Source organism: Microcaecilia unicolor, chromosome 1 (assembly GCF_901765095.1).
Source record: "Microcaecilia unicolor chromosome 1, aMicUni1.1, whole genome shotgun sequence".
Lineage (NCBI taxonomy): Eukaryota > Metazoa > Chordata > Amphibia > Gymnophiona > Siphonopidae > Microcaecilia > Microcaecilia unicolor.
This window is the reverse complement of record NC_044031.1, coordinates 472,420,944-472,443,036: the sequence shown is the minus strand read 5'-3', so window position 1 is coordinate 472,443,036 and position 22,093 is coordinate 472,420,944. Positions and strand designations below refer to the sequence as shown.

At 45.4% G+C, this 22,093-nt stretch overlaps 1 protein-coding gene across 1 annotated transcript in view; it reads right to left on the bottom strand.

The window, feature by feature from the left end:
- TAF4B (TATA-box binding protein associated factor 4b) overlaps positions 1–17,647 on the bottom strand; it is a 201,075-nt gene extending 183,428 nt beyond the window's left edge. Inside the window, 2 exon segments of the mRNA XM_030188871.1 lie at positions 8,318–8,466; positions 17,629–17,647. Coding sequence (XP_030044731.1) covers positions 8,318–8,466; positions 17,629–17,647 — 168 coding nt within the window.
- Positions 17,648–22,093: the final 4,446 nt, after the last annotated feature.

Below are 22,093 nucleotides of genomic sequence, written 5' to 3'. Positions count from 1 at the left end.
TCGGTATTGAAACGTACAATGTACCAAAGAATCACAATACACATCGTTAATCGGCCCCCAAATCATGCGCAGAGCAGCCAAGCGTTATGTTAGCTGCTCTGCGCATGCCACAAACAGTCAAAACACAGTCAAATCACAAGCACATGGCTCCCAAATCAAATCAAAACAAAAATTTAAAAAAAGGGTCGGGAGGGGGCAAGGGCGCTCATCAGGAGCGTCCTGTACGGACGGCCTTGCCCCCCCCCCCCCCCCGCTGCTCGCCACTTTCCGCCACTCCCCCCACCCCGAAAAAGCAAAATGCTAGCTGCCCCCGTCCCCCTCCCTTCCTCACTACTCTGTCACCTCAGCTCCGCCTCCCGACATCCTCCGTCCTGTGCCCCGCCCCCTTTTGGGGTCGTCGCCGCCATTCCCCTCTTCCATCGGGCCCCCCTCCCTCTTACCGGGCCCGTGCAGCGCCTCTCTCCTCTGTCCGAAGGCGCTGCACGGGCAAGAAGACAGCTGATGCCTGCCTTCGCCCAGCTTCGATGGCGCGTCTTTCTCCTGCTGGGCCCGCCCCTGTCTGACGTCAGTAACCTACGTAGGTTACTGACGTCAGACAGGGGCGGGCCCAGCAGGAGAAAGCAGGAGAAAGACGCGCCATCGAAGCTGGGCGAAGGCAGGCATCAGCTGTCTTCTTGCCCGTGCAGCGCCTTCGGACAGAGGAGAGAGGCGCTGAACGGGCCCGGTAAGAGGGAGGGGGGCACGATGGAAGAGGGGAATGGCGGCGACGACCCCAAAAGGGGCGGGGCACAGGACGGAGGATGTCGGGAGGCGGAGCTGAGGTGAGAGAGTAGTGAGGAAGGGAGGGGGGCAGGGGCTGCTCGAATTTTGCTTTTTCGGGGTGGGGGGAGCGGCGGAAAGTGGCGAGCAGCGGGGGGGGGGGGGGGGCAAGGCCGTCCGTACAGGACGCTCCTGATGAGCGCCCTTGCCCCCTCCCGATCCTTTTTTTATTTTATTTTTCTGACGTCCTTTGGACCAATCACAGCGCTTTTAGCTCTGCTAATGCGCTGGGATTGGCTCAAAGTTTGTTTATTTTTTCTCTTAATGATTTTTCCTGCCACAGAGCTGACCTAACGAGTGGTCCAGACCTCTCGTTAGTTTTCCTGCCTTTTTCCTGCGTAAAGGCAATCGGAAAAGGTTAGTGCATGTCGTTTCAATGGGATTTTCACACTAATTGCTCATCTCCATTCCGTTTTCGTTAGCTGCTGGCTTCCTCGGTAAAAGCCCTTTGATGCATGCAACGGATCAAATTTTCCTCGTTGGAGAGTCATTAAAGGCTCATTTAGCTTTAGTGCATCTGCCTCTAAGTGAAAACAAATATTCTCTCTGATTTGTTTTAAAAGTACTTAGTAACTCCATGGCGTCTCCTAGTTTTGTACTTTCTGAAAAAGTAAAAGTAAACAATTGATTCGTGTTTACCCCGTTCCACCCCACTCAGGATTTTATCATTCCCCCTTCCCCCAGTCTTCTTCTCCATATTCAAAAGCCTCAACCTCCCTAAGCTTTTCCTCATTTGAGAGAGTCGTTCCATCCCCTTAATTTTGGTTCCCCTTCTCTCAGGGGCCCCTCAAGGCATCCCTGAGGCGAGGGATGAGATGAAGTGACAATTGTTGCAGGCATTGCAGCTCTAGCAAATGCTACCCACTCCTCTTCAGAACTACAATCAGGGAGTAAGGTGGTTGGGAGTGATAGAAAACAGCAAAATGACACGAGACAAACAATTAAGTTTATCACAAATCATGAAACTTCATAAACCACATATATATTTAGGGGAGGACATTTAATGTGCTTTTAACGTAACTAATGCATTAAAATTAACTTGTAATTAATAATTTTGATGTGCTAAATCACGTTATTTATTTACTAGTAAAAAAGGCCTGTTTCTGGAACGAATGAAACGGGCGCTAGCAAGGTTTTCCTGGGAGTGTGTATGCTTGTGAGAGAGAGAGCCAGAGTGAATGTGCGGGTGTGTGACAGAGTGAGACTGTCGGTGTGACAGTGTGTGTGTGTGAGAATGAGAGTATGTGACAGGGCCCCCTCCCCTGTTCCTAATGCCCCTCACCCCGTTCCCTCCCCTCCTTTTCCTCCTCCTTCCCAAACTTTGGGTTCCTTAAGGCTTTCAAAAGTCTATGTACCCCCGTGGCCCTAACGCCCAGTATCCGGATACCCCACCGCTTTCCTCCTCACCCCTCCCCCAAGATGTAATACTTTCACGTCCTTCATTTTTTGAAAAAAGTGTCATCTACCCTGTGTACAAATGCCCGGCATTCAGATTGTGTTCCTCTCATAAATTTTCATTTCTTTCATTCATTCAGAACTTGCCCCCCCCCCCCCCCAAACACTTTTGGTTCCTTCAGTCTTTTAAAACTCTCCTATGTACCCTGTGTGCTAATGGCCAGCATTGAGATTGTTTTCCTGTCCCAAATTTGCATGTCTTTCAGTCATTCACAACTCCCCCCCCCCCCTTCTCCAGTTTAACACTTTTGTTTCCTTCAGTCTTTTAAAACTCTCCTATCAACCCTGTGTCCTAATGGCCAGCACTCAGATTGTTTTGCTTTGCCAAATTGTCTGTCACTAATGTCACTGAGGTCAGTGCGTGCCTGCCTAGCAGACCACTTCCGGCAGGCACGGTCCCAGGCACATCCTGTTGGAGGTGAGAATTATTATATAGGATTTGCACATTTATATCCCACTTTTTTCCACATGGATGCAGACTCAAAATGGCCCCCCCATTTCCACCCTTTATATTCATTGCCTCATCAATCTCTACCTTTCATCTCCTTGCCAACCCCTGGCTCTTTTCATCCCCTCCCCACCTCCAGTCCCTCTTATGTCTTACCCCCTTATTCAGGCTTCCATTCTTCCCTTATTTCCACCCTCACTCACCTATATCACCTTCTTTTATCCCTCACACTCTTTGTAACCCTGTGTCTTTATTCCCTTTCCCTAGTAGCTACTGTCCCTAATTCTTCTCCCATATTTCCTTCTACACTTCCCAAGTATCCACTCACTTTCCCAATATTTTTCTACTCTTATCTTTCTGCCACCTTAACCCCAGCATACATCTCTGTGCCCCTCCATCTTCACCTTCCCCTACACATGCCTTGTTTCCTTCTCCTCCCCCCCTCAACAATATCTTTGTCCTACCAATGCCCTCCTCCCATCCCCTGTATCAGGCCCGTCTGCCCCATTGTAACGCCCTATCCCACTTTTTCCACCCCCAGAACCACACTGATCTCATCAACCCCTTTCTCCTACCTGCTCAGTGTCACTAAATCTGCTGAAGAAAAACTCCTTTCTTCCCTTCCTCGAGTCCTTCCCTCCCTCTCTACCCTCAGCTCTCTCCAAATTCATTTCTAGCCCCCTCCCCCCCACGTCCTCTCTGCTACCTGTTGTCCAGCACCACTCACACTGTCTCTCACCCCCCATTCCCAGTCTGGCAGCTTGCCCTTCTTTTCTCAGCCTGCGTTCTGAAAGTTGCTGGCGGCAGCACAAAGTCATATATGCTGCTCTGCCGCCAGCCCAGGAATCTTTTCTCTACTGCAGCCCATCCCAGAGGAAACATAAAGTTACATTAGAGAAGGTGGACTGCAGTACACAGAAGACACCAGGGCCAGTGGCAGGGCAGTATATGTGAATCAATGCCACTGCCGACTTTTGGAATGCAAATGATGGTAAGCTGAGGGGAGGGGGACGGAAATAGAGATGCCAGCCAGGTGGAAGGAGATGGAAGAAGAGATGCCAGGGGAGGAGGAAGGAAGGGTGGCGGGAGAAAAGGAGACTCAGAGGAAGGCCAGCTAGCTGGCAGCAAGATGTGGCTCCCTGAAAAGTGCCACATGAGGCGTCTGCCTCAGTTGGCCTAATTATAGAGCCACCCCTACCTTCTCTATATCGTTTCTAATTTTACTATATATTATTTGAGATGACCAGATTTGCATACAGTACTCAAGGTGTGGTCACACATGCAGAGATATGAAGGGTCATTTTATTAAGCTGATTGAGTCTGCCCCCCTTCAATATCATTTCATGTCATCCAGTTCTACCGCCTTCCCATCTACGGAAAAGGTTCATTTGCGGATTAATACCTTTCAAATATTTGAACGTCTGTATCATATCACCCGTTTCTCCTTTCCTCCAGGGTATACATGTTCACGTCAGCAAGTTTCTCTTCATACGTCTTGTAACGCAAATCCCATACCATTCTTGTAGCTTTTCTTTGCACCGCTTCAATTCTTTTTACATCCTTAGCAAGATACGGCCTCCAAAACTGAACACAATACTCCAGGCGGGGCCTCACCAACAACTTATACAGGGGCATTAAAATCTTCTCTCTTCTGCTGGTCACACCTCTCTCTATACAGCCTATCAACCTTCTAGCTACGGCCACTGCCTTCAGATCCTCAGATACTATCACCCCAAGATCCCTCTCCCCATCTGTACATATCAGACTCTCACCGCCTAACACATACGTCTCCCGTGGATTTCTACTCCCTAAGTGCATCACTTTGCATTTCTTCACACTGAATTTTAATTGCCAAACCTTAGACCATTCTTCTAGCTTCTGCAGATCCTTTTTCATGTTTTCCACTCCCTCCCGGGTGTCCACTTTGTTACAAATCTTAGTATCATCCGCAAGAAAGGCAAACTTTACCGTCTAACCCTTCGGCAATGTCACTCACAAATATTCTGAACAGAATCGGCCCCAGCACCGATCCCTGAGGCTCTCCACTACTTACCTTTCCCTCATTCGAGTGAATTCCATTAACCACCACCCTCTGGCGTCTGTCCATCAACCAGTTCCTAATTCAGTTCACAACATCGGGTCCTATCTTCAGCCTATCAAGTTTATTCAAGAGCCTCCTGTGGAGAACCTTGTCAAAAGCTTTGCTGAAATCTAAGTAGATTACGTCTATAGCACGTCCATTATTCAATTCTCCGGTCACCCAGTCAAAGAATTCAATGAGATTCGTTTGGCACGATTTACCTTTGGTAAACCATGTTGTCTTGGATCTTGCAACTTATTGGCTTCCAGGACATTTACTACCCTTTCCTTCAACATCGCTTCCATTACTTTTCCAATAACCGAAGTGAGGCTTACCGGCCTGTAGTTTCCAGCTTCTTCCCTATCACCACTTTTGTGAAGAGGGATGCTAGGCTGTATAGAGAGAGGTGTAACCAGCAGAAGAAAGGAGGTGTTGATGCCCCTGTACAAGTCGTTAGTTAGGCCCCACCTGGAGTACTGTGATCAGTTTTGGAGGTTGTATCTTGCTAAAGATGTAAGACGAAGCAGTCCAGAGGAGGATGACAAAAATGATATGGGGATTGCGCCAACGAACGTATAAGAGACTGGAAGGCCTGAACACGTATACCCTAGAGGAGAGGAGGAACAGGGGAGATATGATACAGATGTTTAAATACTTGAAAGGTATTAATATAGAAACAAATATTTTCCAAAGAAGGGAAAATGGTAGAACTAGAGAACATGAATTGAGGTTGCAGGGTGGTCGACTTAGGAGTAATATCAGAAAATTATTTTTCACAGAGAGGGCAGTTGATGCCAGGAATGCCCTCCCGAGGGAGGTGGTGGAGAAAAAAAAACAGTCGGAATTTAAAATGGCATGGGATAATCACAGAGGATCTCTAATTAGAAAATGAATGGTATAAAAAAAACAAAACTTCCAAGGGTTGCATATGTGTTTGCATGTCAAATGGTGCTTGGATGGCAGCTCTGGCTGTATCAAAAGGCCGGTGCTAGGCTGACTTGTACGGTCTAAGTCCCAAGTAGCAATCCGGATTAGGATGAGCTGTTGAGAGCATCGATGGTGGAAACGCCAGTAATTTAGAACGTGAAGTCAGTGCCATGCAGATTTTTATGGTCTGTGTCCTGCAAATGACAAGACAGATTCGGATAGGCTGGAGTGGGCTGACAGCAACTCTAGTAGTTGGAACCTAAGGACAGAGCCGGGAGGACTCCTACAGTATATGTACCAGAAACAGCAAAGAAAGACCATAATCAAGTATATAATATCATGCTGTTGATTTAATCTTGAATTGAGAATGAATGTGATGACTCTTAGGCAGACAGGAAGAACTGTCACTTTCTAAGTTAGCAATAACAGCCATCAATTGTTTAAGTTTGGTATCTACAAACTTCACATTGCTGGATGATGCAATTTTTGCCTCTTCTTGATAAGAGTAACTCTGACAAGTTGGACCACAGTCTTCAAAAGTCTTGCCACAGATTCAGATTTTGGCTTTGACTGGATCATTATACTGTTACTTATAGAAGCCAAACAAAATTTAAGTTTCGGATTCGGCTCCGAAACCAACATGAAATCTGCGTTTTGGTTTCGGCTAAAAATGCCAGTACATTTTCGGCTGAAACCAAAACTCCCCCTACCTCCACCCGAGATACCCAACCACCTCCCAAGCCACCTATTGCCACCCCCTCCCCCAGCCACAACCCCTCCACCCTCCCACCCCATCTTTACTTATAACCATTATACAGTTTGATATAATATTAGCTATAGGGTTTAGATAATGACATAGTAAATGATAACCTATTTGGTCAACCCAGTCTGTCCAATAATCTGACCGCAGCTTAATCATTTGTAATGTGAAGTCAACATACAAAATAACAGGCATAGTATAGGGATAGATACAATGGCACAACTGTAGGGTGGGCGACCCCCCAGAGTCACAGTTCAATCCGAAAGTTAGTAGCTTTCAAGAATTATTTTTCCAGAATAAAAAAAAGTTACTCATACGTGTGTACGGACAATGGACGTCTCTGTATGACACCATCTTTTTGCTTAACCGAGACTGCCATTAAAGCACTAATCCCACAACTGAGCCACTTATTCATGTCTTCATCTGTAAAACCTCTTGCTCCATCCAACTCCAGGGGTTATCATATGCTTTTTCCTTTTTACCTCCTTGCTCCACACTTGGTCAACATCTATAAAAGATGCAGGCCGACTATTTCACCAGCAAATTTGTACAACTTTTGCTGAGCATGGATTAGCTTCTAGATAAATTGCAATTTGAACTTATTGCGGCCAGAGTTGTACCTGCTATTCTGTTTAGCTTATATCTGTCTATGCTTTGTTTAAAGTACGAAGGCCATTTACTTTATAGTTATTAATTCCATGCTCTTTTAATACAGGAATCCTCTGTGTTTATCCCATGCATTCTTGAATTCCATCACTGTTTTTGTCCCCGCCAATTCTGTTGGGAAGGTACTCCAAGCATCCATCACCCTCTCAGTGAAAAAGCATTTCCTAATGCTACTCCTACATCTACCACCCTGCAAACTCAATTCATTTATACTAAAGATTGACTATATGATAAATACATGGCTGTCTGATGATATCTTTGGCTTCTAACTTCTTGTTAAACACAGCATTTAATAATCAATATTTTAAATTGTTGGATAAGCAGCTGGTTATTTAGTATTGGAAGTGGACTATAAATACACACATTAAATTAATTTTATTTTACTTTCTATTAGAGCATAGTGGCTGTATTTTGCAGTAACTGAAGATGCTTTACACTCACCCAAGGAGGTTCTCTTCTCCAGGTAGAGTCTATGCTAGAAGTAATCTTCGAGGGCCACAGTCCAGTCAGGTTTTCAGGATTTCCCCAATGAATATGCACGAGATCCATTTGCATGCACTGCCTCCATTGTATCATGCATACTCATTGGGGAAATCCTGAAAACCCAACCTGGCAAGGGCCAAGGTTGGACACCCCTGGTCTATGCAGTCCAATATGACAAACCCTTAACCAAATTCCATACTACTGCACCAGTGATTGCATCTATAATAGAGTATCCAAATTAACTGCCCGGAAAGTCATTACTTCCTTACAGCTACATAAACGCACATTCATTGTGGACAGCCTGAAACACCTATGCATTAGTGGCTACCCCCTCTCCATCCCCAACGACTACTTAGAAAACCATTTCTCTTGACATCTACTATAATAAAACTCACCCTCAACGTTCTGAGGACACTGACGTCAGTGAAGCCAAGCCCGGACTTCCTTCAAAAAGGTTTGAAGGTTCGTGGTGGTGAAGCCACCAAAATCACTCCGGGCCCTGCCCTCGAGGGCGGAGCAATAGCAGAACAATGAAGGGGTTGGCGGGGGGGGGGGGGGGTGTTGGTGACGAAAACCTTACTAGCGCCTGTTTCATTTGCTCTGAAACGGGCCTCTTTTACTAGTTCAGTATAAAGTCACAAAAATACAATTTCATAAAATATATACATTATTGTATTACCTGTACAGTACATATTCTAGAGGGAGGGGTATTAGTAGAGACTGGTAGTCTTGGACTTGTAGTAGCCGGCGTCTGAGCTTGGGCCCGAGCCAATGTTTTCTGAGACACTAGCATTAGTTAGCCACTGTTGATCCTATTAAAAATTGTTCCTGTAAGCAAAACAAACATATATTATTACAATGGCCTTACTCATTTTGCTTTTGAGATTCCAGGTTTCTTGTCTCTGTTCTAAACAGCATATGTTTTAGAAAACAGAAACAAGAGTCCATAATCTGCCGGGTATTCACTGGTCAATGTCAATCACAAAGAGGGGCATAATCGAACGGGGACGACCATCTCTAAGGGCGCCCATATCTAAGGATGTCCCGGCGAAGGGGTGGGGAAACCCGTATTACCGAAACAAGATGGGCGTCCATCTTTTGTTACAATAATATGGTTGGGGACGCCCAAATCTCAACATTTAGGTCGACCTTAGAGATGGTCGACCCCGGTTTTCGGTGATAGTGGAAACCGAGGACGCCCATCTCAAAAATGACCAAATCCAAAAAATTTGGTCATGGGAGAAGCCAGCATTCCTAGTGCACTGGTCCTCCTCACATGCCAGGACACCAACCAGGCACCCTAGGGGACACTGCAGTGGACTTCACAAATTGCTCCCAGCTGCATAGCTCCCTTACCTTCGGTGCTGAGCCCCCAACCCCCCCCCCCTCAAAAGCCACTCCTCACAACTGTACACCACTACCATATCCCTAAGGGGTGAAGGGGGGCACCTACATGTGGGTACAGTGGGTTTCAGGTGGGTTTTGAAGGGCTCACATTTACCACCACAAGTGTAACAGGTAGGGGGGATGGGCCTGGGTCCACCTGCCTGAAGTGCACTGCACCCACTAAAACTGCTCCAGGGACCTGCATACTGCTGTCAAGGAGCTGGGTATGACATTTGAGGCTGGCAAAAAAAAAAAAATTATTTTTTTTGTTTAGGGTGGGAGGGGGTTGGTGACCACTTGGGGAGTAAGGGGAGGTCATCTGGTCAGTTTGGGCACCTTTTTGAGGCTTGGTTGTGAAAAAAAATGGACCAAGTAAAGTCGACCAAATGCTTGTCAGGGACGCCCTTCTTTTTTTCCATTATCGGCCGAGGACGCTCATGTGTTAAGCACGCCCCAGTCCTGCCTTCGCTATGCTTCTGACACGCCCATGGGAACTTTGGTCATCCCCGCGACAGACTGCAGTTGAGGGCGCCCAAAATCGGCTTTCGATTATGCCTATTTTGGCGACTCTGAGAGAAGGACACCCATCTCCCAATTTGTGTCAGAAGATGGGTGCCCTTCTCTTTCGAAAATGCCCCTGAAAGGGATTTAAATAAATTTATTTATTTGGTTGTTCGAAATACCGCTACAGGGGCAGGCTGACAATTCAGGTAAACAGCAGGTGTCTGAAGACTCACAGCAATAGGCAGCCCAGCTCCTCCCTTTCTGTCTCCTCTCTCCCTAGCGTACACCCTCCTACCCCAAACTCAGTCTATATTAAATCGCGTCTTTTCTCTTTACTACTACTACTTATCATTCTCTTTAGAGGTCTCTAGCAGTGGCAGCATTCATAAACAGTGCCTACGACTTCCCTCTGCCATACCCTGCCCCCTCTGACATAACATCCTGCTTCTGTATGGGCAGGAAATGGCAGAGGGCAGAGTTTGGGGCTGGATGCAGGCAGTTTATGTAAATCATTGCCACTACTGGCAACCTCTAGAGAGAAAAGATATTTTTAAAGATAGACCAGGGAGTTGGAAAAGTAGAGATGTTGGACTGGATGGGGAGGAAGGTGGGGGGGAAGAGGAGAGGGACAGAGATGTTTGACCCAGGGGCAAAGGGTAGGGAGAGATGCTGGACAATGGGAGGGAGCAAGGGAAGAGAAATATTGGACCTAGGGGCACAGGGAGAGATGCTGGACAACAGGAGGTAGAAGAATGTTGGACATAGGGTGGTAGAGAGGGAGGGAAAAGAGATGGATAGATGCTACAATATGGGGGGGAAGACAACAAGAGAAAGAAGGAGAGATGCTGGACCATGGGTGGGGGAAGAGGGGGAAAAAAGATGTGACATGGAGATGACAGGTTACAGGGATGGGGGAGATAGAGAGGGGGAGATTGTGGGCTTCAAGGGTGGAAGGAGGGAAAGAGAAGGGAGATGCCAAGAATGGTGGAACAATGCGGGAGAGGCTATGAGGGGCCGTCAATGAAATGAGTGAGAGGAGGATAGTAGTGTGGTAATTGGTTGTACATGACAGAAGGGAAAAGAAGACTACGAAAAGAATAAAATGGGAAAGAGGACAGCTAGGGTATGAGAGAAGGATGAGAAAGAGGGTGGACTTAGAGTGAATAAAGCTTCTAGAAGTGGTACAGAAAAGTGTAGAACCTAGATGTGGATGTGGAGGCAGAGATGGTTTGTGAATGAGCATGAGAACTAGGAAAGCACATGCTTTGAATGGAGCAGCTTAATGGTTCCCAAACCCGGTCCTGGAGGCACCCCAGGTAGTCAGGTTTTCAGGATACCCACAATGAATATTCATGAGATAGATCTGAATGCAGTTGAGGAAGTGCATGGAACTCTCTCATGAATATTCATGGTGGGTATCCTGAAAACCTGACTACCTGGGGTGCCTCCAGGATCAGGTTTGGGACCTACTAGCTTAATGGTTAGAGCTGAAGAGCTGCCAAGTCACTCAGTTACAGGAGGAAGATTTTATGCTAGTCCTGGATTTCTGACAACTCCCATCTTAGTACATTATGGGGCTTATTTTCAAAGCACTTAGCCTCCCAAAGTTCCATAGAAACGTATGGAACTTTGGGAGGCTAAGTGCTTTGAAAATATGCCTCTATGGGATCTATAGTGCTGATTACAACATTGGGATGTCAGTTCAACAACCAGAGACTAACCAAAACGTCTCTCCCCTGGAACTTGGTAATCTGGCAGCTCCACCGCAATGGGCTAAGAAATTTAGGGTTACTATATGGATCCAGAAGAAAAGATGATAGATTGCCCGTATAGATTTTACTTACATTGAAAGCAATGGAAGACAAAGCCAGACTGGCTCAATCTGTTTGAATCAAGAAACTGGGCAAAGTTACGCCCCCACCCCTCCACTGCCTCTAGTACAAACCAGAGATGCCCCAAAGAGAATGATTTACAGACAATGCAAAACCTTGTAAACTTATATAACAGAAACATGTGAAAATGCTTCACAAAACAGAAGCAGCAGAATAATGTATTCAGCTTTGTTTGGTATCTCTGAAAGTATAAAGGCAGATTACAGAAAGTTAGCAAGACAGTTTTTCAAAGGAATTTACCCAGGTAATATAACAGCTGAAAATTTCCCTTCCCTTAATATGCATACATTTGTGACAATAGACCACTCCAGGCCAAAATTTCTTAAGGAAGCTGTGTTTCTATGAGACAATTCTCACCCGAGACACAAAACTATACACACACACGTGCACGTCAATCACACACATATCCCCCCCCCCCCCCCCCCTAAAATCAGGCACACACTATCCGTTTTTAGACAAACACATATATACTACCCTAGTGCCTGTGCTATTTCTGCTACTCATTCGGTTAGTGCCCCCTCCCCCAACCAGCTCTACACACCATCAAGTAACATTCTTATATTTGCTGCTATTCATTTTTCTCTGCTTGCAATGGCTCCTTGACAATGCACCCCCCATTCCACTTTCGAGTCATCCCCACTCACTCACTTGCGTCCTCCAAGGCATACAGACCTCACCTTCCCTCCCCCCTGAGCACTTGCCACTCAGCCCCTCCTTCCTCCAACTAGAAGCTTTCCCATTGGCTGGATCCTACCACAGTGTGTCTCTGCAATGGAAGGGGGTAGTATTGGAGAGCTATAGCAGGCTGTACTGTGGAAAATATCCAGGCACGTTAGCCATCATTCTGGCTTTGAGGCAGTTAATTTACACATTTGTAGAATCGTGAAAAAATCCAGACACTAGGCATTTGTAGGTTCCCGAGTCTACAGACAGTCCCTCCCCCTTACACTTTTGGGCCTTAGCACATGCCTGAATTGACGATGCCTTATTCCAGCTGTGCTCCTACTTAATGCAGCCTCACTTCTCTGTAATAATGTCTCTTATTTCCGATTTTGTTTTCTGAAAGGTTTATTTAATTTCCTGAAGACCTAGCCATGCTTACTATGCATCAGGATTACTACAATTCCTTACTTTCAAGCTTTAGCAAAAGTTAAATCATCTGCAGTTAGATTAAAGTAAGTGTACTTATTACTAAGGCTGAAGCATGGGTGTAGTTTGGGGCAAGGGGGGCACCCCCCCCCCCAAAATGAGCTGGCCCTACCACAGTGGTAAGTCTGGCACCCTTCCTATCACCCCCCCCCCCCCCCCCCCCCCCATGCGGGTCCGGCATCTCTTCATCACCACTAGGGTTACCATATGGCTCCAGAAAAAGGAGGACGGATTGAGCCAGCCGGGTTCCTGCCAGTATTCAAACGTGCTGCGGGTCGCAAGCACAGGCAGCTGAATGTAAGCTGCCTCTGGGCAAGTCCCGTGGGACGCAGGACCCGGCATAGGAAAGGCCCTGGTGGGGCCAGCCCAGAGGCAGTCCGTATTCATCTGCCTGTGCCGGCAAGCCGCTGAGTGTTTGCATACTGGCAAGGGGGTGATGAAGAGATGCCAAACTCATCCAGTGGGGGGTGATGAAGAGGTGCCGTATCTGCGCAGGGAGGGGATGGTGCTGGACTTGCGCAGGGGGATGGGGGAAGAGAGAGGGGGTGAGATGCTGGACCTTGGGGGAGGGAAGCAGAGCGAAGAGAAAGCAAGATACCTAGAGCAAGGGAGGGGAGAGAGGTTTTGGACGTGGGGAGAGAGAGGAGAGACCTAGAGCAAAGGAGAGGGGGTTAAGCGCAGAGAGAAAGAGAGAGAACCTGGACAGGAGCGAGAGGCTGGACCAGTGGAGATAGGAAGTGATAGATGTCAGATCTCTGGGGTCAGGGGTAGGAAGTGAAGGAAGGAAGGGAAGCAAAGGGAAGAGGAGCAAGAGATCTTGGACCTGGGGAGGGGGAGCAAAGAAAAAGAGGAGAAGCCGAGCAAAGGGGAGAGGCTTAAGCAGAGAGAGAGAGAAACTAGATGGGGGGAGAGATGCCAGACCACAGGAGTCAGAGGTGGGGGAGAAGCTGGACATGGAGAGGGACAGAGACAGAGAGAACAAATGTTGAGCATGGAGGGAGTGTAGGGACAGGAACACAGAGGGAAAATGATGGGCACAAGGGGATAGATAGAGGTGGGGGGGGGGGGGTGATAGAAATATAGAACATGACGGCAGATGAGAGCCAAATGGCTCATCCAGTCTGCCCATCCTCAGTAACCACTAACTCTTTCCTAAGGGATCCCACATGCCTGTCCCATGCTTTCTTACATTCTGACACAGTCCTCGTCTCCACGACCTCCACCGGGATGCCATTCCACGCATCCACCACCCTTTTGATGAAAGAGTATTTTCTTAGATTCCTCCTGTCTATTTCCTTTTAACTTCATCATATGCCCCCCTCATTCCAGAGTTTTCCTTCATTTGAAAAAGGCTCACCTCCTGTATATTGACACCACTGAGGTATTTAAATGTCTCTATCAGCTTGAAAAAAAAACAGCTGAGGGGTGATATGACTGATGTCTATAAAATCCTGAGTGGTGTAGAACGAGTAGAAGTAAATCGATTTTGTACTTGTTCCAAAATTACAAAGACTAGGGGACACTCAAGGAAGTTACAAGGAAATACTTTCAAAACAAATAGGAGGAAATATTGTTTCACTAAATGAATAGTTAAGCTCTGGAATTCTTTGCCAGAGGATGAAGTAACAGCGGTTAGCGTATTTGGGTTTTAAAAAGGTTTGGACATGTTCCTGGAGGAAACGTCCACAGTCCGCTATTCAGATAGACATGGGAAGCCACTTCTTGCCCTGGGACTGGTAGCATGGAATGTTGCCACTATTTGGGTTTCTGTCAGGTACTTGTGACCTGGCTTGGCCACTGTTGGAAACCAGGATACTGGGCTAGATGGACCATTGGTCAGACCCAGAATGGCGACTTTATGTTCTTATGTGTATAATAGGAACATTAACCATGTGCATGTGCATGCAAGTGTGTAGGGTGTAGTAAACAATACCCATTCTAGAACCCAGTTTAAATGAAGTGAACTGTGTATAAAAAAAAAAATAGGAGGCAAAGACTTCAAACACGCAGGTGCAGTCTCAACTGGGGCCTGGATATTATCACTGGTCAAAAACCTCACATTATTTAAACACATTTTTTCATTTATTTATTTTATCATATATTTCACACACATTCATTTATGCTTATTGATTGTGACTTGTCACATATTGTTATTCTCAATGCAAGTCAATTTAAACAATCCAAAAATCTGCAACCACTTAGGAATGTTTAAAACAGAAGCACGTAACTTGCACACATCTCCTCGTCCCTCTCATTCCTGCCGTGTGCGAGTGCACAAGAGTGTGTAGGTTGTAGTAAACACACATCTCCTCATCCCTCTCTGCCATGTGTATATGTAACCCTATGGGTTAAATGTTAAAATGTTAAAAGATTACCCTGCTCCTTCTAGATCTGGTGTAGAGACAGTGAGCAGTGCAGTGAAACTGAGTGGTCTGTGTGCATCAGTGTTGCCAGGTGGGCGGTTTTCCGCGACCCGCCGCGGGAAATTTTTGCCCGCGGCGGGTTGCGGTTTTTTGGGCTGGTTTTTGTGCTTCGGGCGGTTTTTTTCGGCCGCGGGGGGGCGGGGTTAATGACGTTTTTGGGTGGGGTTAATGACGTTTTGGGCGGGGTTAGTGACGTGGGAGGCGGGCCGATGACGTGGGAGGCGGGGCCGATGACGGGGAGGCGGGGCCGGTGACGTGGGAGGCGGGGCCGGTGACGGCGGGGGCGGGGTTGATGACGGCGGGGGCGGGGGTGGTGACGCGGGGGTGGGGGTGTCAGGGGCGGGGTTTGTGTTTGGGCGGTTTTTGGGCTGTTTTTTGGGCTCCAGTGGGCTGGAAAAAAATTTTCCACCTGGCAACCCTGGTGTGCATGTGCTGAGTGTTCGGCATGCTGATGGAACTCTCAGGAGAGTGACAAACAGCTCAGGCTGGCAGTTGAGAGGGAGCTCTATTGGTGAGAACATGTTACTAGGGAAAGACTGGAAGAAAGTTGATGCTGGAGATCATCACCTGAAAGAAAAGGCGCCCACTGTTCAAGAGAGCCAGAGAGAGAAAACAGAGAGAGCAGCTAAGTGACTGAAACTATTTTAAAAAGTGCACATAAGAGAAAATAGTAAAGGAAACCTGAACAATAAGTGAGAGATAACTGAAAGAAGAAAAAAAGAGTAGAGGAAAACTTACATGTTGGGGGTCTCCAGGGGTCTGAGGGACAGGAGAGGGGAGACTTTGAAGACTCTGGTGTTTTGTGGAATTGAATGTACTTAAATGATTTATGTAACTAATATTTATACTTATCTGAGGATGCTCTCAATGTTTCTAGAGACTAAACTGATTTGTGTTGCTAACCTGTAATTGGAATACATATGTTAAATTTGCAAGTTGATAAAATTTCATTAGCATTTAAATATAATTCAAATAATAAAAAAATATTTTCTTTTTATTGTTAAACTCCACAGGGAAACACTGTGACATATTTGGTACCATCATTTAATACTTTGCTCTGCCACCAGGGGGTTTACATATACATGTATGTGTGTGTGTATGTATGTGCATCTATGTATGTGCATTTATGTGTGTGTTTGCATGTGTACACACGTGTATGTGCGTCTGCTGAATATGAAGGGAGGAGAGGGACACTAGAGGACAAATGCTAAACATGGGGGGACTATAAGGACAGAGACATAGAGAGAACACATAGGACAGGATGGATAAGGGATGAAGAGGAAAGATGGATGTTGGACATCGAGAGAGAGGAAATGTCAAAAGGACAGGCAACTGAAAAGAGAGTTACGAAACAGAGAAAAACTGAAAAACAGACAATAAAGATAGAAAAAAGTATTTTATTTTTTTCAGAATTTATTATTTGTAGCTTTGAGAAATGTGTATCTTTGGTAACTTATATGTCAGTTTCTATTTCTATACAGATCTGGAATGTATTTGCTTATTGCAGAGTTTTTTATTTTTATTTTACTGGCGCTCTGAAGGGGTTGGGTCTCCTGCCTCCCCCAGGTTCCATCTACTTTGGGTGAGATAGTGATATAAGGGGCTCACCTTTTTTTTTTTTTTTGCCTGTGGCCCATTCTGTCCTAGCTGTGTCATTGGGCAAAAGAACAAAATAAAAAATAAAATCATGGGGCTGCAGTCTTTATGAGCGCGACTACTACCTCTGCGGTCTCTTCCCCCTCTGATATCAACTTCCTGTTTCTGAGGGGGCAAGATCAGTATAGCCAGCAGCCATGCACACGTAGAGGCAGGGGATTGTAACTGTCTTTTTTTGTATTAAAAGGAGCCCTTACTTTATAAATGTAGTATTTATTTATTTAGATTTTGCTCACACCTTTTTCAGTAGTAGCACAAGGTGAGTTACATTCAGGTACTCTGGATATTTCTCTGTCCCAGGAGGGCTCACAATCTAAGTTTGTACCTGAGGAAATGGAGGGTTAAGTGATTTGCCCAAGATCACAAGGAACAACAGTGGGATTTGAACTGGCCACTTCTGAATCACCAGACTGGTGCTCTAACCACTAGGCCACTCCTCCACTCAAGTTTGTCAAGTTTTGAGATTTAGACCTACTTTCTTTATATTTTGTATAGTATAAGGAGACACATGCTACTGTTTCTCTGGTGTTGTATTATGTGCAAAGCCTGGCTTCTTGAGAGTTCAGTTAAATTTTTGTCTACATATTTCTATTTTTTAGCTTTTAGCTACTTATTCTGTCTTTGCCGAGGGTCTATCTGCGTTCTGCCTCTGTGGAAGAGAGCAGGTATTCTGTTAGCATTGAATGTCTGTGCAAGATCAATCAGTACTAATCTGGCTTGTTTAGTTTTCCAGTAGGTGTACTGATGTTCTAGTGCCTACCACAATGTGTACAGTGCAGCCTTTTCTTAGGTAAACACTTTTTTTGTGACTCCTGGAAATTAGTGCTAATATGGTGTGGTAGAATTGCTCTATAGTTCCTGAGTGACATTTGTAAGCTTTTACATTACTTTAAATATGTGTCTGATACTGGATTTTGGATTTTAATTTAGATTGCACCTTTCTCAGTAGTAGCTCAAGGTACAGTAGATAACTTCTGTACCTGGAGGGCTTGCAGTCATAAGGGTGAACCTGGAGTAATGGAGTGTTAAGTGACTTGTCCAAGAAATCAAGGAGTAGCATTATGATGTTTATTTTGACACAGTGTGACTTGCACTTTATGGGGGTAATTTCGTATGACAATGTGCCTAAAACCTTCTTAACTTAACCCTCCATTACCCCAGGTACAAGTACTTAGATTGTGAGTCCAATTGTGACAGAAGAAAGTGTCTGCATATAATATGTAAACTGCTTTGATTATAACCACAGAAAAGCAGTATATCAAATCCCATCCCCTAAAAAAGCACCTATTTTATGAAATGTAACCTAAGGGGCCCTTTTACTAAGCCACGGAAGGCACTAGCGTGTCCCTATTTAGGGTTACCATATGGCTTCAGAAAAAGGAGGACACATTGATCCAGTCCAGGTTTTGCTTCCATTGAAAGCAATGGAAGTAAAACCCAGACTGGCTTAATCTATCCTCCTTTTTCTGGAGCCATATGGTAACCCTATCCCTACTGCACGCCAAAAAGCATTGCCACAGGAGGAGTCACTTGGCAGTGTGTCAATCAGCACACACTAATCCAAACGTTAAAAAATAGTTTCTATCTTTTAGCACAGAAGGCATGTCTATGGGCAAAGAGTAGGCGGGCCCTGTGCTAATTGGGTAGTTTGGGTACAATGCTGTGCACTGCACGATTAGCACGGGAACCCTTAACACCTAGTAAATAGGTGGCAGTAAGGGCTCCCATGCTAATGGTCCTGTGCTAATTGGGAAATTAGTGCATGGCAATTGCGGGACAAAATACATAAGAACATAAATGTTGCCATACCGAGACAGACTGAAGGTCCATCGAGCCCAGTATCCAGTTTCCAACAGTGGTCAATCCATGTTGCAAGTACCTGGCAAGATCCCAAAACAGTGAAATAGATTTTATGCTTCTTATCCTAGAAATAAGCAGTGGATTTTCTCCAAGTCCATTTTAATAATGGCTTATGGACTTTTCTTTTAGGAAGTTATCCAAACCTTTTTTAAACCCTGCTAAGCTAACTGCTTTTACCATATTCTCTGGCAACGAATTCCAGAGTTTAATTACATATTCAGTGAAGAAATATTTTCTCTGATTTGTTTTAAATTTATTACTTAATAGCTTCATTGTGTGCCCCCTCATCCTAGTAATTTTGGAAAGAGTAAACAAGCGATTCACGCCCACTCATTCCATTTCACTCTTTATTTTATAGACCTCTATCATATCTCCCCTCAGCCGTCTCTTCTCTAAACTGAAGAGCCCTAGCTGCTTTAGTTTTTCCTCATAAAGAAAGTCATCCCATCCCTTTTATCATTTTCGTCGCCCTTCTCTGTACCTTTTCTAATTCCACTATCCAGCTTATTTTTGAAAGAGAAAAACGCCTATACTGCGACCTAAATCGGGAGATAGACGTTTGTCTTGCAAAGGCGCCCAAATTGGTATAATCGAAAGCCGATTTTGGGCGTTTCCAACTGCACTCCATCGCGGAAACAAATAAAGTTGACGGGGGCGTGCCGGAGGCGTGGTGGAGGCGGAACTCGGGCGTGGTTTTCAGCTGAGGAGAGATGGGCGTCTTTAGCTGATAATCGAAAAAAAAGGCGTTTTTACCGCGATTTTGGGTCACTTTTTTTGGACCTTTTTTTTCACGAACAAGTCCCAAAAAAGTGCTCCAACTGCCCAGATGACCACTGGAGGGAATCGGGGATGACCTCCCCGGACTCCCCCAGTGGTCACTAACCCCCTCCCACCAAAAAATCACACTTTAAAACCTTTTTTTCTAGCCTCTATGCCAGCCTTAAATGCCATACCCACCTCCATGACAGCAGAATGTGTTCGATCCTGTCACAGCCTTTCCCTGGGTCAGATGTGGCTCTCGGGTGCAGTACAGGGTCACATCAGCATTGCATTGTGGTGGGTGTAGGGTATTGGGCTCTGTGATTTCATTAGCTTGTGTTACAGTCTCACAATGTTGGTAGTTGGTAGGCTCTTCTCCCATGGTGCTTTTCCCCCTGCCTACTGGGTCAGAGTGTGCCCTGTTGTGTTTCCTCATGTAGTCCATGCGGTAGTGGCCATTTTTGTAAGCCAGTTTTAGTTCCCTTTCCTGTGTTAGCCACGTTAGACAACTTAGTTCTTCCCTTGAATGTGGCTGAAAGAGGGCATTGTACACCATTCTGCCAGCTCTGACCTACTGCTCATCTCAGTACCAGGGAGACGCATTGCCAGTGGGGCACAACCTCTGATCTGCAGTTAACTGTGAGTAAAGGCGATTATTCCAATAAAGGACATTTTCGGAGAGACTAGTCTTCAGGTGTCAACTGGTGTGCCAATATTATATAGCAGCAACAAGTCCTAGAGGCCTGCGTGTTTGCAGGTCCCTGGAGCACTTTTAGTGGGTACCGCAGTGCACTTCAGCCAGGTGGCCCCAGGCCCATCCCCCCCCCCACCTGTAACACTTGTGCTGGTAAATGGGAGGCCTCCAAAACCCACTGTACCCACATGTAGGTGCCCCCTTCACCCCTAAGAGCTATGGTAGTGTTGTACATTTGTGGGGAGGGGGGTTGGGAGCTCAGCACCCGTGGTAAGGGAGCTATGCATGTGGGAGCTTTTTCTGAAGTCCACCGCACTGACCTAGGGTGCCCAGTTGGTGTCCTGGTATATCAGGGGGGCCAGTGTACTACGAATCGTGGCCCCTCCCACGACCAAATGGCTCGGATTAGGACGTTTTTGAGCTGGGCGTTTTTAGTTTCCATTATCGCTAAAAAAAAACAAACGCCCAGCTCAAAAACGTCCATTTTTTCGAAAATACGGTTCGGCCTGCCCATTCACGGACCCGTTTGCGGAGATAAACGCCCATGGAGATAGGCGTTTCCATTCGATTATGCCCCTCTATATCTTTTTTGAGATGCGGTGGCCAGAATTGCATACAATATTTGAGGTGCAGTCGTACCATGGAGCGATACAAAGGCATTATAACATTCTCATTTTGCTTTCCATTCCTTTCCTAATAATACCTAACATTCTATTTGTGTTCTTAGCTGCCGCTTCCGACTGAGGGTTTCAAAGTATCATCAATGATGACACCAAGATCCTTTTCCTGGTCGGTGACTTCTAAGGTGAAACTTTGCGTCACATAGCTATAGTTTGGGTTCCTCTTTCCCATATGAATAATTTTGCACCTGCTCACATTAAACGTCATTTGGATGCCCAGTCTCCCTGTCTTATGAGGTCCTCTTGCAATTTTTCACAATCCTCTTGCGATTTAACAAATTTGAATAACTTTGTGTCATCAGCAAATGTAATTGCCTCACTAGTTATTCCCATCTCTAGATCATTCACAAATATGTTAAAAAGCAGCAGTCCCAGCACAGACCCCTGTGGAACCCCACTAACTTCCCTTCTCCATTGAGAATACTGACCATTTAACCTTACTTTCTGTTTTCTTTTAACCAATTTTTAATCCAATTACCTCCTATACCATGACTCTCTAATTTCCTCAGGAACTTTGTCAAATATCTTTTGAAAATCCAGATATGCAAAATCAACCAGTTTACTTTATACTATTACTACTAATCATTTCTATAGCGCTACTAGACATACACAGTTCTGCACACATTATATACAGGTACTCTCTGTCCCTAGGGGACTCACAATCTATGTTTTTTGTACTTGGGGCAATGGAGGGTTAGGTGACTTGCCCACGGTCACAAGGAGCTGCAGTGGGAATCAAACCCAGGTTGCCAGGATCAAAGCCTGCTGCACTAACCATTAAGCTACTCCTTTTGTTCACTCCTTCAAAGGAATGTAGTAGATTGGTGAGGCAAGATTTCCTATCACTAAATCCATGTTTGCTTTGTCTCATTAATCCATGCTTATGTATATGCTCTGTAGTTTTTTTTTTTTTTATAATAGTCTCTACCATTTGCCCGGCACTGACATCAGGTTCACTGTTCTACAGTTTCCTGGATTACCTATGGAACCCTTTTTAAAAATCGGTGTTACATTGACCATCCTCCAATCTTCTGGTACCATGTTTGATTTTAAAGATAAATTACATATTACTAACAATAGTTCTGCAAGTTCATTTTTCAATTCTATTAGTACTCTGAGATGTATACCATCTGGTCCAGGTGATTTGCTATTCTTCAATTTGTCAACTTGCCCCATTACATCTTCCAGATTTACAGAGATTTGATTCAGTTTCTCTAACTTTCTCTGCAATGGCCTTGTCTTCCTCGAGTGCCCCTTTTACTCTTCGGTCATCTAGTGGTCCAACTAATTCTTTTGCTGGCTTCTTACTTTTAAAATACTTTAAAAAGTTTTTGCTATACATTTTTGCCTCCAACGCAATCTTCTTTTCAAAGTCTCTCTTTGCCTTCCTAATCAGCACTTAGCATTTGATTTGCCATTCCTTTTGCTGTTTCCTATTATTTTCAGTCAGAT